This window comes from Talpa occidentalis, unplaced genomic scaffold, assembly GCF_014898055.3.
Source record: "Talpa occidentalis isolate TD23 unplaced genomic scaffold, MPIMG_talOcc4v2.1 talOcc4.15, whole genome shotgun sequence".
NCBI classification, from domain to species: domain Eukaryota; kingdom Metazoa; phylum Chordata; class Mammalia; order Eulipotyphla; family Talpidae; genus Talpa; species Talpa occidentalis.
Genome location: NW_023601543.1, coordinates 14,978,045 through 14,991,822, shown reverse-complemented (window position 1 = coordinate 14,991,822; position 13,778 = coordinate 14,978,045). Strand labels below are relative to the sequence as shown.

The following is a 13,778-nucleotide window of genomic DNA, read 5'->3' as shown; positions in this document are numbered from 1 at the left end:
AGTCAGTCTGCCTGTTCTGTTTCCCACTCTGTCTCTGGTGAATCCTCTCACCCTCCCGCTCATCTCTGGCCTGTACCCCAGTTCTTGTATGCATAAATAATTATTTTCATAATTTCATTTAAAATGACATCAAAAAGAATAAAATACTAAAAAGTAAATATAACAAGACATGTAAAAACTTATACTCTGAAAACTACAAAGCATAGTTGAAAGAATTAAAGAAGATCTAAACAAATTAGGCAGCCCATGTTAACAGCCCAAAAGACAATCTCAGGAGGGCAATGCTCCCCAAACTGATCAAGAGTCTCAATGCAATTTCCATCAAAATTCCAGCTGGCTTCTTTGCAGAACTTAAGAAGCTGATCCTAAGATTCATATGGAAATTCAAGAGACTCAGAAGAGCCAAGACAATTGAATAAAAAAGTTGAGAGACTCACACTTCCTAATTTCAAAGCTTATAATAACACTACAATAACCAAGACAGTGTGCACTGGCATAAGAATAGACATATTCTTGATCCAATGAAAGAGAATTTTTTGAGAAAACTCTTACATTTACAGTTGATTCACTTTTGACAAGAGTACCAAGACAATTCAATGGAGAAAGAATGGTCTTTTCAACATGTGGTGCTGAAATAACCGAAAGTTCGCATGCAAAAGAATTAGACTACCCACCTCCCAACACACACACACACACACACACACACATATAAATTAACTCAAAATGGATAAAAGACCTAAAACTATAAAGCTCTTAGAAAAAAAAAAAGAGGCATGAATCTTTACAAACTGGATTAGGCACTGTTGTTTTTTAAGATCTGACAAGAGAAACACAAACAACAAAAGAAAAAAGATTAATGTGACTACATCAAAATTGAACCTTTTGTGCTTCAAAGAAAGTAAAAAGACAACCCACAGAATGGGAGAAAATATTTGCAAATCATTAACATATCTGATAAGGGACCTGTATATAGACTATATAAAGAACTCTTACAATCCAACAATTAAAATACACACACACAAAAAAATACACAAACAACCCAATTTAAATATGGACAAAGGATCTGAATAGTCACTTCTCCACAGAAGGTATACAAATGGCCAGCATGCTCATGAAAAGATGCTCAACATAATTAGTCATCAGGAAAATGCAAATTAGCACTACAATGAGATACCACTTCATACCCACTAGGAGGGTTAGAATCAAAATGCCAGATAATAATAAATGTTGCGGAGGATGTGGAGAAATTGGAACCCTGACACACTACTGGTGGGCATGTAAAATGGAGCAGCCACTTTGGAAACAGTCCAGCAGTTCCTCAAAATGTTAAACATAAAGTTACCATATGACCCAGTAAATTCACTACCGGGCACACAGCCAAGAGAAATGAAAACATGGGATCCACGCATGGCTCGTGAATGTTCACAGCAGCATTATTCATAATGACCAAACGGTGGAAACGACTCAATGTCCATCAACTGATAAATGAATAAATAAAATGTGGTCCCCTCCAGATCATGGAATGTTATTCAGCCATATAAAGGGATGAAATACTGCTACACGTTACATCATGGATGAACCCTGAAAATACTATGCTAAGTGAAAGAAAGCAATCACGAAAGACCACATGTTACACATGTCCACTTACATGAACACAAAGAGGCAAATCTATATCAAAAGAAAGTAAATTTGTAGTTGCCTACAGATGGGGGTGCGGGATCGGGGTGGGGGGAAGGGAGAGTGACTGCCAATGTCTTCAGGGTTCTTTACAAGAGGTAATGAAAGTGATTTAAAATTGACTGTTGTCATAATTGTACAACTGTGATATACTATAAACTGATGCACTGTACATTTTAAATAGGGTTTTTTATATATGTTCAGTGTAGCTCAATAAAGCCATTATTTTAAAAAAGGAAAGTTCAAATAATAACTTTTTAGGAACATATTTCACAAAGTATATCTTAAGCAAGAAAGCTGGGAAAGTTTCCACAACATCTGTATATTCCAGTGAGGAAGTGCCCTCTATCAAGGTAATCACATCACTAACTCCAACCTGCTCCCCTGACCCCTATCTTTGCTCCTAAGCATTTTATGCTTCCCTCCTCAAGTACTTTTTACAACATTGAGGAATGGCGTGTTTTCTTGTCTCATCCCCACTAGCCAATGAGCTCCTTGAGAGCAGGGGCATAATCTGCTTGTTCATTGGTGTATCCCGAGTACCTAGCATAATTGCTGGCAGAGTGTTGAAGGAATGTCTAGATCATAATCGACCCCAAGGGGATAAAGATCTGAAGGCAATGTGAGTGCAGAAGTCGAGGCAGGGAAGCTGGAGTGGTTGGATATGAAATTGCCCAGTTATGTCTCTAAGGTGTAAATTTAGCTTCTACTTTGTATCGCTGACGCAGTCATAAAATCTGGAAGCCTTAAAGTCAGGAACACTTACTGGGCTCTGTGGCAAGAGGCTGCTACTGGTCTCTTGAGTACTGGGAGGTCGACTTCCACTTTCCTCCAGTGGCAAAATGCCCCTTCGATCCAGCACACTGAAGGAGATAGGAGAGTTAGTAAAGCACTTTGTTGTCAGCCTTCCACCCACCCGCCCTCCTGACCCTTGTCATGTGCACAGAAAAACAAAAATTTGCCCTTTGACATTCCAGCCTTAGCCCAGCACATGCCTCCTATCTTCCACTTGCTCTTTCTGCTACCAACAAGAGAACACATTAACCAGGGAACAAACAAGTGAAATAAGAATGAAAGTTCATCCCAGCTCATGGGATAGAGTACCAAGGGACAATCCCTGGAAAAATCAATTTGATACCAAAAGGCCTCGTTCAGAAGAATGCATCAGACCAGGTAAAAGAATCAGGGTTTGTCATTTGTCCCAAGAGTCCCAGGACCTTCTAGTCCCCTGAGTACCTGGGGGGCAAGGGGCCACACAGCACTTCACAGCAGTTCTTCACGATGTTGCCATGGCTATAGGGATTCTGGACGCGATTCTTCCCTGTCCATGAGCCTTTGATCTGTAAGGTAAGAGCCAAGATTTACATTCAACATTATGTTAAGTAAATACATGCAGCATGAAGAGAAAAAAGTGGAGGAGATGGATGGTAGTGATGGTTGTACAACATGAAAATGTACCTAATGCCATGGAACCCACATAGCCGTGAAAAATGCTCATAGCGGAGTGTAAAACAACAGATAAGTAAATGATATATACTATTTTTATGTTTTAAATGCATAATATATTCACAGAAACAAACTTGGAAATAAGTCTAGAAGGTTATATGTTACTACACAATTAACAACGGTGATGTGTCTAGGAGATAAAATTATAGGGACTTATTTATTTGCCCCCCCTTTTTTTTTTGCTACTCTGTATTTTCTACAATGAACATGGATTAATTGGTAACTTCTTAAAAGTAAGGATTCATTCAGTGTATGGTCCTACTCCACTCCTAGTGGCACCCATTAGCCTTTAAGGATCTATGAACAGCTGAACACCTTGTACCCAGCCAACCATTCAATCTCTTCTTCCTAATTCCATGCAGACATTCAGCTCCAATCTGCTTTCCCTTCCATACTCTGACTTAACAGTCTTCCACATCAGGTTCCTGCTTGCCTCAACCCCCTAGGCCCTCGAGGCTCAGTTGTCTAGCAGGTATAGAGAAAACAGGGTTTTGGGAGAAGAATACATGATGAAGAGAAAGGAAAGCTGACTCACATCTTCATTGGTCGTCTGGTTGAGAGCCACGAGGAAAGTGTGAAATCCAGTCAGTCCCACGACGGACCAGAGTGTGAAGAAGCAAATGAGTACTTCTAGAACAGTGAAGTGGTGTTAAGGAATGTTGAAGGAGCCATACGAGGAAACCCGATGCCTCAGTCCATACTCATGGCACCAGTCACACCACCTTTACCTCTCAGAATGTGTATCACAGATGGCCATGCATCCATGTACAGTCAGAGATGAATTCTAAACTTACTGGACTTAGCTCTCTAACATCTCTAGTCTATTTTAAGTGTTGGCTTATTCATCATTAGCTCTTTGAAGAGGATGTTCAGGAGGTGGCCAAAGCCAAACAAAGTTGGCCGTCACAGCCAATAAAAAACCCATCAAAAAATAAACTTCATAAATGACAACTTGGTGGAGAAAAACAGGATGTGCTTTATAGGAATCCCATCTGAATCACCTTTTCAGAAACACAACTGCTATGGAACATAGCCTTAACTGTAACAGAGATTTCTAGTACATGGCATAAGAGATGTATCAAGGCAAAGTACAACTCACAAGCGGAGGCAGAGTTGAGTCTGGAATCAGGAGGACTTGAGAGGGAGGCAATGGAGAAGGGGACGAGGGAAAGACCTCCCTTCAAGTCCTGGCCATCTTCCATTCTGGTTGCTACCGCTAAGACTACAGGCTTTGTATTTTAGACTTTGGCACTCTCTGACTGGAAAATGGGAAGGTGGGAGAAGTGCAGAGAAAGCATGTTGAAAAGCAGTCTAAAAGGGCTTCACAGGGACATACTGCCAGAGAAGGATATGTTCCAGGAGTTTCTTTCAATGTCTCCAGGAAGCCAATTTTCAAGGATTCTGTGAAATTGGGAGGAGTAGAGAGAAAAATTAGTGACTTTAGTAACAAATACACACTTATCCTACTGCTTACTCAATCCCTTCCCTCCCTATCCCTTGTTATACACTGAGAAGAGATTAAACCATCACCCACACAAGAGACTCTCACCTCCAAGTGGTTTCCTTGGGTTCATATTTCCAATGTGGGGCAGGCAGGGGACTAGAGAGTCGGGCATAAGTCAAATATCAGGCTCCCGTCCCTTGTCCAAAGCCCTTAACTATGGGCATGGAGGGGAATAATCATTCACAGACCAAAGAAATCAGAAATACCCAAGAAAAATCCTCTCTCCTCACCAATCTCTGTCCCTCCCTGTTCAAAATACATCTGAGAACTCAAGTCTTCCCAGGAAGACCACTCCTTTAACTCCAGGAACTTTAGCTCCTTTAACTCCATCTGTCCTTAGGTTGGGTTCAGTGTGCTTATATGTGTACATGCACACATGCAGGTCTGTTTTTTATATCCCAAGGGAAACCATGAGTTTCTAAAAGTTAATTCTCTGGTGTAACTCCCTCTACCACCTCGCGCAGGACAGGTCTTACAGGGTAGAAGAGGACACATACAAACAGAATACATCCCCAACTTTTGGGATCACCTCAGAAATGTCCAGTGTTCTGAGTACAGGACAGGAATTATGTCCCCAGTTCCCACAAAGGCTAGTAAGATGGCTACCACATTCAGTAAATACTGAGTGGTGTGCGTTGAGGTTTGGAGCCTGCTCAAGAGTCTCAGAAAGTATTGTTCATCTCTAACTAGTCTTAAGGGCCCCCACAGTAAAGAACCACCAGGAAACCCAGCCACTCCCCTAAGAGGTCCCAGAGTTTTCTCCCACCTCAACACTGCCTTGCATACTCACTCAGGGCCACATAGACGATGTTGAAGGCGAAGACATAGATCGTGAGGAGGGAGAGAGAAAGGATGAAGAGGTAGAAGTAGCGGTAGTTCCTCTTTCCAACACAATTCCCCACCCAGGGGCAGTGATGGTCAAAGCGCTCTGTGGGAGAGAGAATCCAATGCCAAAGCCTCCAAAACAAAGCACCATCCACATAATAGCTAATTCAAAGACCCAAGGATCACTGCCTAATTGCAATTGTGAAAATCACTAGTTTCTATTTTTCACATTTTCATAATGTTTTCATAGCCATAATCATACATGGAAGCTGGGCAAAAGAAGATATTTCTTTTTCTCATTTTACAAATAAGGCACTCAAAAGTTACGTGATCTGCCTCACTGCCACTTAAGAGAAAAGACCATACTTACCCAGAGAAAAAACTTAATAGGTAGGCCTACTAAGTTCAAGAAGAATAAGTAGGGGGAAATAGCCAAAGACGTTTGAAAAATGAGTGGTGTGATGTGTCTTAACCTCTAGATATTTAAAAATATATAAAACCACAATACTTAAAATGGTATGGTGTAGCTCCATGGAATGGAAAGCACCCAGTAACAGACTGCAGAATACATGAGAATTTACTATGTAATAAGGCAACATCACAAAATCAGTGACAGGAGGAAGCATTTTTCCATGAACAACTCTGGGACAATTGGCTACCTGGTGGAAAATAGGGTCAGACTTTTCCCCTTCAAACTACATATTAAAATTAATTCCAGATGATCTACAGAGTTAAATGCAAAACAAAATGAAACCAAAAAATAACTATAAAGAGTAGATGAACATTTTACCTGGTATACAGAGAAGGAAGTTCTAAGCATAAAGTGAAAGAAAACACAGATGGCAAAGAAAAATAGATTTTTTTTTTTAAGATTTATTCGTTTATTTATTTATACAAGCACTGGGTACAGTCGGAAACGCGGGAGGGTGAGAGAATTCACCAGAGCCAGAGCAGGGAGCAGAACAGGCAGAAGGACCGAAGTACACTGCTGAGGGGAGCAGCGGGCAGCAGGAGAGGTCTGCGCGCCATGCGGGACCCTCCTCCGGTGGCCGGGGAGCAGCCGGGGATCGAACCGGCGCTGCACAGGCTGCGAGCAGCTTCCCAGCCCAGTGCTCAACCGCTGCGCCACCAGGGGAGGCCCAGAAAAATAGATTTGACTCTATAAACTAAAAAAAAAATATTTTATATATGTTTACAATACTATAAAGAAAATAAAAGAGGAAAAAAAAATAGGAAAATATGCAAACTTTGAACCTCAGCATATGAAAAATCCTTACAAACTGATTATATAATACATACAAATACCCCTTCAAGAAAATAGATTCATTAATAATTCAGAGCAATTCTAGAACAATAAGATACCTTGTCACCTATCAAATAAGAACATAAAAAATAATATTCAGTTCTAGTGAGACTAGTGTAAAATGGAATTCTAATATACTGTTTGTGGGAGTATAAACTGAGAGGACCTTTCTGGAAAGCAATTTGGCAGTATGTATCAAGAGCCTTAATAATATTCACACCTCTCGGGCAGAATAAATCCATTTCTAATAATTTCTCATAAGGAAACAGAAACGTGTATAGAAGTTTAAGTTCAACAAACTTTTTTATTTTGTAATGTGTTTATATATAACATATATTTTGACATTTTAACCATTTTTAAGTGTACAATTCAGTGGCATTAATTATAGTCACAATGTTGTGCAACCATTGCCACTATTTCCAGAATTTTTCATCACCCCCAAGCAGAAACTCTGTACCCATTAAGGAGTGACTCTCCATTTCCTCCCCTCCCCCCAGCCCCTAGTAAGGTCTAATCTTCTTTCTACTAAGTGAATTTGCCTATTTTAGATATTTTATATCTATTTTTAAGTGGAGCCATACCAATATATTGCCACTGGGGGCTGGCTTCTTTCACGTAGTATAATGTTCTCAAGGTTAATTCATGTTGAAACACATACCAACACTTCTTTCTTATGGCCGAATAATATTCTACTACATGTACCACATTTTGGTTATCCATTCATCGGCTGATGGACATTTGGGCTGTTATGTACTTGCTATTATGAACATACAAGTATGTCTGAGTTCCTGTTTTCAATTATTTTTGACCTTGTTACGGACAAAATTATGTCCTCCTAAAATTCATATGTTGAGCACTAACCCACAATGTGACTATTTTTGGAGATGGGGCCTGTAAGGAAGTGACTAAGGTTAAATGAGTTCATAAAATCTGGGCCCTAATTCTATAAAACTGCTATACTTATAGAAGAGAACAAGATACCAGGTGTACATGAGGACAAAGAAATGGTCCTGTGAGAACAGAGAAAATGTGGCCACCTACTAGCCAGACAGAGAGGACTCAGCAGAAATCAACCCTGCTGGCACCTTGATCTTAGACTTCTAACCTCCAGAACTGTGAGAAAATAAATTTCTATTGCTTAAGCCACCCAGCCTGTGGTATTTTGTTATGGCAGCACAAGCAGGTTAACCTAAGTATATACCCAGGAGTGGAATTTGCTAGGTCATATGATAATTCCATGTTTAATTGTCTGAGGAACTGCCAAACTGTTTTCCACAGCAGCTACACCATTTTATAGTCCCACCAGAAGTATATGAAGGTTCTAATTTCGCCACATCCTTAAGTTTAATCATTTTGATTGCAGTATTATAATAAATAAAATGAAATAATATCTAATGATAGACTACCTAAATAAACTAGAATACCACCACATGACAGATTATGCAGTTTTAAAAATAATGCAATCAAAAAATATTGAAGTCATAGAAAAATGCTCAGGATATAATAGTATGTGACAAAGGCAGGATTAAAACTCAGTCATGTGTAATACAATTTCACAAATAAGAGACTGGAAGGAAATACTACAAAATGGAGAGTGAATTTGGGATTGTTTTATGTATACTTTCTGTATTTCCCATATTTTCTGCAATGAACATATATCATTCTAATGAATCAAAGAAAGCACAAATAAAATACATCATTTTAAAAAATGAGTTGTATATTAGTCAAAAATTAAGACTAAGAATGCTACATCTTCTAGTTTAAAGGGGCTACAATATATCTTTTTTGAAAAGAGAAGAAAAATGTAGAAAAGAATGACATGTCCAAGTGGTTAGGGTGATGTCTGAATCAAGAATTACAGATATTGAACAGAGGAACTGAATAGACATTTTGCCAAAGAAGACATACAGTTGACCAACAGGCACAGGAAAAGGTGCTCAACATCATTAGTCATTAGGAAAATGCAAATCAAAATCATAATGAGATAACATCTCACACCTATCAGAATGGTTAGCCTCAAAAACAAAAACAAGAAATAATAAGCACTGGAGAGGATGTGGAGAAAAGGGAACCCTCGTGCACTGTGGGTAGGAATGTAAACTGGTACAGCCACTATAGAAATCATCATGAAGGTTCCTTAAAAACCTAAAAATAGAATGACCACATGATCCAGCAATTCCACTTCTGGGTATTAATCCAAAGCAAACAAAACACTAACTCAAAAAGACATATGCAACTATATGTTCACTGTGGCATTGTTTATGACAGCTAAGACACAGAAACACTCTAAGTGTCCATTAATGAGTGAATGGATAACAAGATGTGGTAAATATATATTCAATGGAATACTACTCAGCTATTTAAAAATAGAATGAAATCTTGCCATTTGTGATAACATAGGTGGACCTAGAACCTAGATTATGCTTAGTGAATTAAGTCAGACAAAAACAAATACTATGTAATTGTATTCATATGTGGAATCTAAAAAACGAAACAAAACTCATAGAAACAGAGCACAGACTGTGGTTGCCTTAGGAGAAGAGGGTTGGGGGTAAGCAAAATGGGGGAGGGGAAGGGTCAAGAGCTACCAATTACCAGTTACAAGATAAGTGATGGACATCTAATAAATAGCATGGTGACTATAGTCAATAATAATGTATTGCAAATTTGTAAGCTGCACTGTGGTGACAGATGGTAACTAGACTCACTGTTGTGATCATTATGCAATATATACAAATGTTGAGTCATTATGTTCTACACCTGAAATTAATATTGCTTTGTACATCAATTATACTTCTATTTTAAAAAGATACCACATCACATCTACTAAAATGGGTAAAAATAAGTTTTTAAATATTAACAATAGTAAGTTCTGGCAAGTATGTGAAGAAATTGAACCTCTCATGTATTACTGATGAATATAAAATGGTATATGTGAAATAATAGAAAAGATGTTTCTGCCCCTGTTTCCTGGCACAGAGCATCTCAAACCTTTGTAACTGCCTTAAGTGGTAAGAGCACTAGAAGCATCTTGTGTTCTAATATTTCCTCATAGTCTAATATTTCTAATAGTTCCTAACAAAGAATCCTTACAACCACTGAATTTCCTGGGTGGTAGCAGTGTCTTGCTCTGAGATGATGTGGGGCAGGCTTCTGGATAGGGATTGGTCATCAAAGATCCAGCCATGATTAGAAGCTTGGAATTTTCAGCCCCACTCCCATTCTCCAGAGAGCGCAGAGGAGTTAGAAATGGAGTAATGATCAATCATGCCTACCTGATGAAGCCTCCATAAAAACTCAAAATTAATGGATTCAGAGAGTTTCCAAGTTGCTGAAGACATGGAGGTGCTGGGAAAGTGGCATGCTGGGAGTAGGCACCTTGCCCTATGCATCTCTTCTAGCTAAGATGTTCATCTGCATCCTTTATGATAGCCTCATAATAAACTAGTAAACACTAAAAAAAGAATTACAGAAAATGCCTCACTTTAAGCAAAACTGCCATATAGAAACATTGGAAAATGCAGATTTAGACAATATATTTTAATGCATTTTAAATCATTCTTTTCCTGATAAGAAAGTAATCCATGCTCATTGTAGAAAACTTGAAAAAAGAGAAAAAAAAAAGAAAGGAAATAAAATCACAACCCAGATATAACAAACTATAAGCATTCTGGTGCATTTCCTTGCAAATTTCTTTACACTTATTTTTTAACTGTGTAACTGACATCATGCTATAAATCCAGCCTATCTCCTGTTTTATTTCATTTAGCATTCTGGTATTAGCTTTTCCTATAAAGGCTATTATATGAACATCCCATATTTATTTGACCACAAATCTGCTGGACAATTAGGCTTACCCAATTTTGCATTATTATAATAATCCAAAGGTAAAAATTTCATACCTAAATCTCTTAACTCATCCCTAATTATTTTATTGGGATGGATCCCTAGGAAAGGAATCCCAAGAAGAGGGTATACATGTTTTAAGGCTTTGAAGAATTGTCTTAGGTTACATTTCAAAAAGGTTTGTTCCAATTTACACCCCTAGCAATGTAAGACCAAGCGTTATCAGGTTTTCTTAGCTAATTTTCTACATTAAAAAAGATACTGTTTTAATTTTAATTTTTTAATTTTTAGCAGGCACTAACTTTTTTATGCTAACTACCCAAATTTTTACCACATAAAATAAGATACATCTTCCCAACCTTTGCCTAAAAAATTAGGTAATACGAGAAAAGCAATGTACTCAGGCACACTCCATGGCATGTATAAAAGAATGCTGGAAGTACACGTATTGATAATATAAGGAATTGCACATTTATGCCAATCATTGGGCATATTTCCTGCCTGTTTCTAACTTTCCAGGGTCCCACACACCATAGACAGTAATATATGAGGCCGCATATACACAGAGAGACGCACGGACCCATGTCTCAGGCACTTATACATGGGCCATCCTTGCAGTAGCAGCAAAGAAAGAAGAAATGAAAGTTTTGGAATCAGATCTGCTCCAGCTTCACCTCACACTGAGTATAAGGAGTTTCATCTAGCTCCTCATCTGTAAAATGGGGGTAATACCGATCTTCTGGACTGCTTACAAGTCTTAAATGAAAGAAAAGGATAGCACTTAGCACAACGCCTAGTATATAGTAGGAAGTCAATAGACGTTAGCAACTTTTTTCTCGAGAACGCTAATTCTTGCACAGCCCTTCCTTCCCCGATGCTGCCCTCCAGTGGACTAGGGTTCTTCTCCCCCTCGGTAAGGTGAGTGCACTAAAAACATTCAGCAGAGGAAAGTCTAGATTTAAAAAACAAGTAAAGTATATTTTCTTATTTACCCAAGAGCCTTTTTTAAAATCTTAGGCTTAGGACATGTACATTACGATTTGAGAAAATAAATAAATTACAATTTGATCTATAGAAGTAATTGATTTAGTTGTTCAGAAGCTTTTCTGTTGAAAGTTTCCTAACTAAATCTAGCTTGCTTTCTATCCAAATCTATCTTCCCACCTCTACTGATTTTTCCTGAGAAAAACCACTCTGACCCTCTGCTTCAAGCCAGCCTTTCCCCCAGACAAAGTCCCTTTGGTTTCACTCACCCACACAGTTGTCACAGATGCTGCAATGGGAGGCCCGGGGAGGCCGGAAGATCTTGCACGTGTAACAGTACTTTAACTTCACAATCTGGTTGTTTATCTGGAAATTCTTGATACGGGGTGGTGGTCGCTGGCCCTGGGGTACCGCACCATTGGTAGCTTCTGTAGATCAATAAAGACAGTTAACATCCTTGCTAGCCAGTGACTGAGCCCAAAAGTCTCACCACCTCTCCAAAAGCAGTGAGATTAATCAATGGTTGCCCAGGCCCACTGTCTTCTCCAGACTATCATTTGCAGACCAGACAGATACTCTAGATCACAGAGTATTCCCCTAAAACTCCATTGAGTATCATGTGATCCTTTTGTGCACAAGTGACCCTTCAAGTTTTTTGGCTGATTACAAAGGCAAGCATTTATAAAGGAAATTAACATGGCTAAAATACATATGATGGGGGCCTCCCAGGTGGCGCAAGGGGTTAAGCACCGCACTATGAAGCAATCCCAGCCTCTACAGCACGAGTTCCATTCCGGGCGGCCAGGGAGCAACCCACATAGTGCAGCAAATCTCTCCTGACTCGCCCGCTGCTCCCCTCAGCAGTGTATTTCAGTCAGTCTACCTGTTCTGTTCCCCACTCTGTCTCTGGTGAATCCTCTCAACCCCGCATCTCTCGCATGTACCCCAGCTCTTGTAAGCATAAATAAATAAATCTTTTTAAAAAATAAAATAAAATACATATGAAATGAAAACATCCAACTTCACTAGTAAAGAAATAAAAATCAACACAAAGATGCCATTTCTGTTAGGGGGAAAGGATGTCCTAAAGCTAATTCCATACAGACTTTGTGGACTCCACCCCCACCCCAGGCCAAAGCCAAAGACACTGGGAACTCCAAATCCCATCACCACCCAAGGGAAGGTGGCTGGGACCTGAGGGTGGGGTTAAGCAGCCAGGTGGGTATAAAGCCAGACACGTGGGCTTTGGGGGGTTCCCCCATTTTGACTCTCCGCCAGCTCGCAGCGTCCGGCCAGCCTTTGGGTTTCCAGGTCGGCGGATCGGGTAGGACGCATTAAAGACTTTATTTCCCTATTTTCTCCCTAAGTTGTATATTTTCCTTATTTCCTTTTCCCTTGTAAATAAACCTTTTATTAACCTTTTGTTAATAAAATGCCTGTAGTGGAGTATTCATAAGTCCCTTTTAAGCGCGCGGGTGAGGACCCACAGCCAGGCAACCTGGTCAATATCGGGGCTGCCCTATAACATTTCCACCTACTATATTAACAAATACTACAAAGAGTAAAAATACCCAACTCTGGCAAGGACAGGGAGAAGGTGCTCTTATACATTACCAGTAAGCAGTATGGCAGGGGTTACCAAAATTTCAAATGTGTCTATTTTTTGACCCAGCAATCCTACTTTTAGGGACTCATAAAAGCTACTGACACAAGGATATTTGTCACATAATCCCTCTTAATAGTGAAAAAGCAAAAATAGCCTCAATATCACTATAGGAGATCGGTCAAATAAATTATGATCCATGTATACGATGGACTATTATGTAGTTACTTAAAATGTTGGAGATGAGCAAATGATGACCCTGGAAAATATTCACGACATATTGCAGAATGAAAATGTACACTAAAAAGCGACATATATAAAAGGATATTATTTTGCAAAACTAAAATTTGTGCATGAAAAAAGACTGGTACAAGTTAGAAGCAGAAAAAAAATATTTTAAAATTAAAGGAATGTGTGTTTATTGGAAAAAAATAGAATAGAAATGAGTCTCTGACCGTCTCGCAATTCAGGGATGTTCATGCATTCTGGTGTATTTCCTTCTAATTTTAACAGATTCCTGATTTTTAAAA

At 39.1% G+C, this 13,778-nt stretch overlaps 1 protein-coding gene across 2 annotated transcripts in view; it reads right to left on the bottom strand.

Moving 5' to 3' along the window:
• Positions 1-13,778, bottom strand: part of ZDHHC9 (zinc finger DHHC-type palmitoyltransferase 9) — a 30,548-nt gene that overhangs the window by 2,655 nt on the left and 14,115 nt on the right. For both annotated transcript variants that reach the window (XM_054695566.1, XM_054695567.1), the window contains exons 4-9: positions 11,915-12,073; positions 5,478-5,615; positions 4,538-4,584; positions 3,719-3,823; positions 2,914-3,017; positions 2,444-2,540 (exon numbers count right to left, since the gene is read on the bottom strand). In XM_054695566.1, coding sequence (XP_054551541.1) covers positions 2,444-2,540; positions 2,914-3,017; positions 3,719-3,823; positions 4,538-4,584; positions 5,478-5,615; positions 11,915-12,073 — 650 coding nt within the window. The remainder of the gene's footprint in view (positions 1-2,443; positions 2,541-2,913; positions 3,018-3,718; positions 3,824-4,537; positions 4,585-5,477; positions 5,616-11,914; positions 12,074-13,778) is intronic.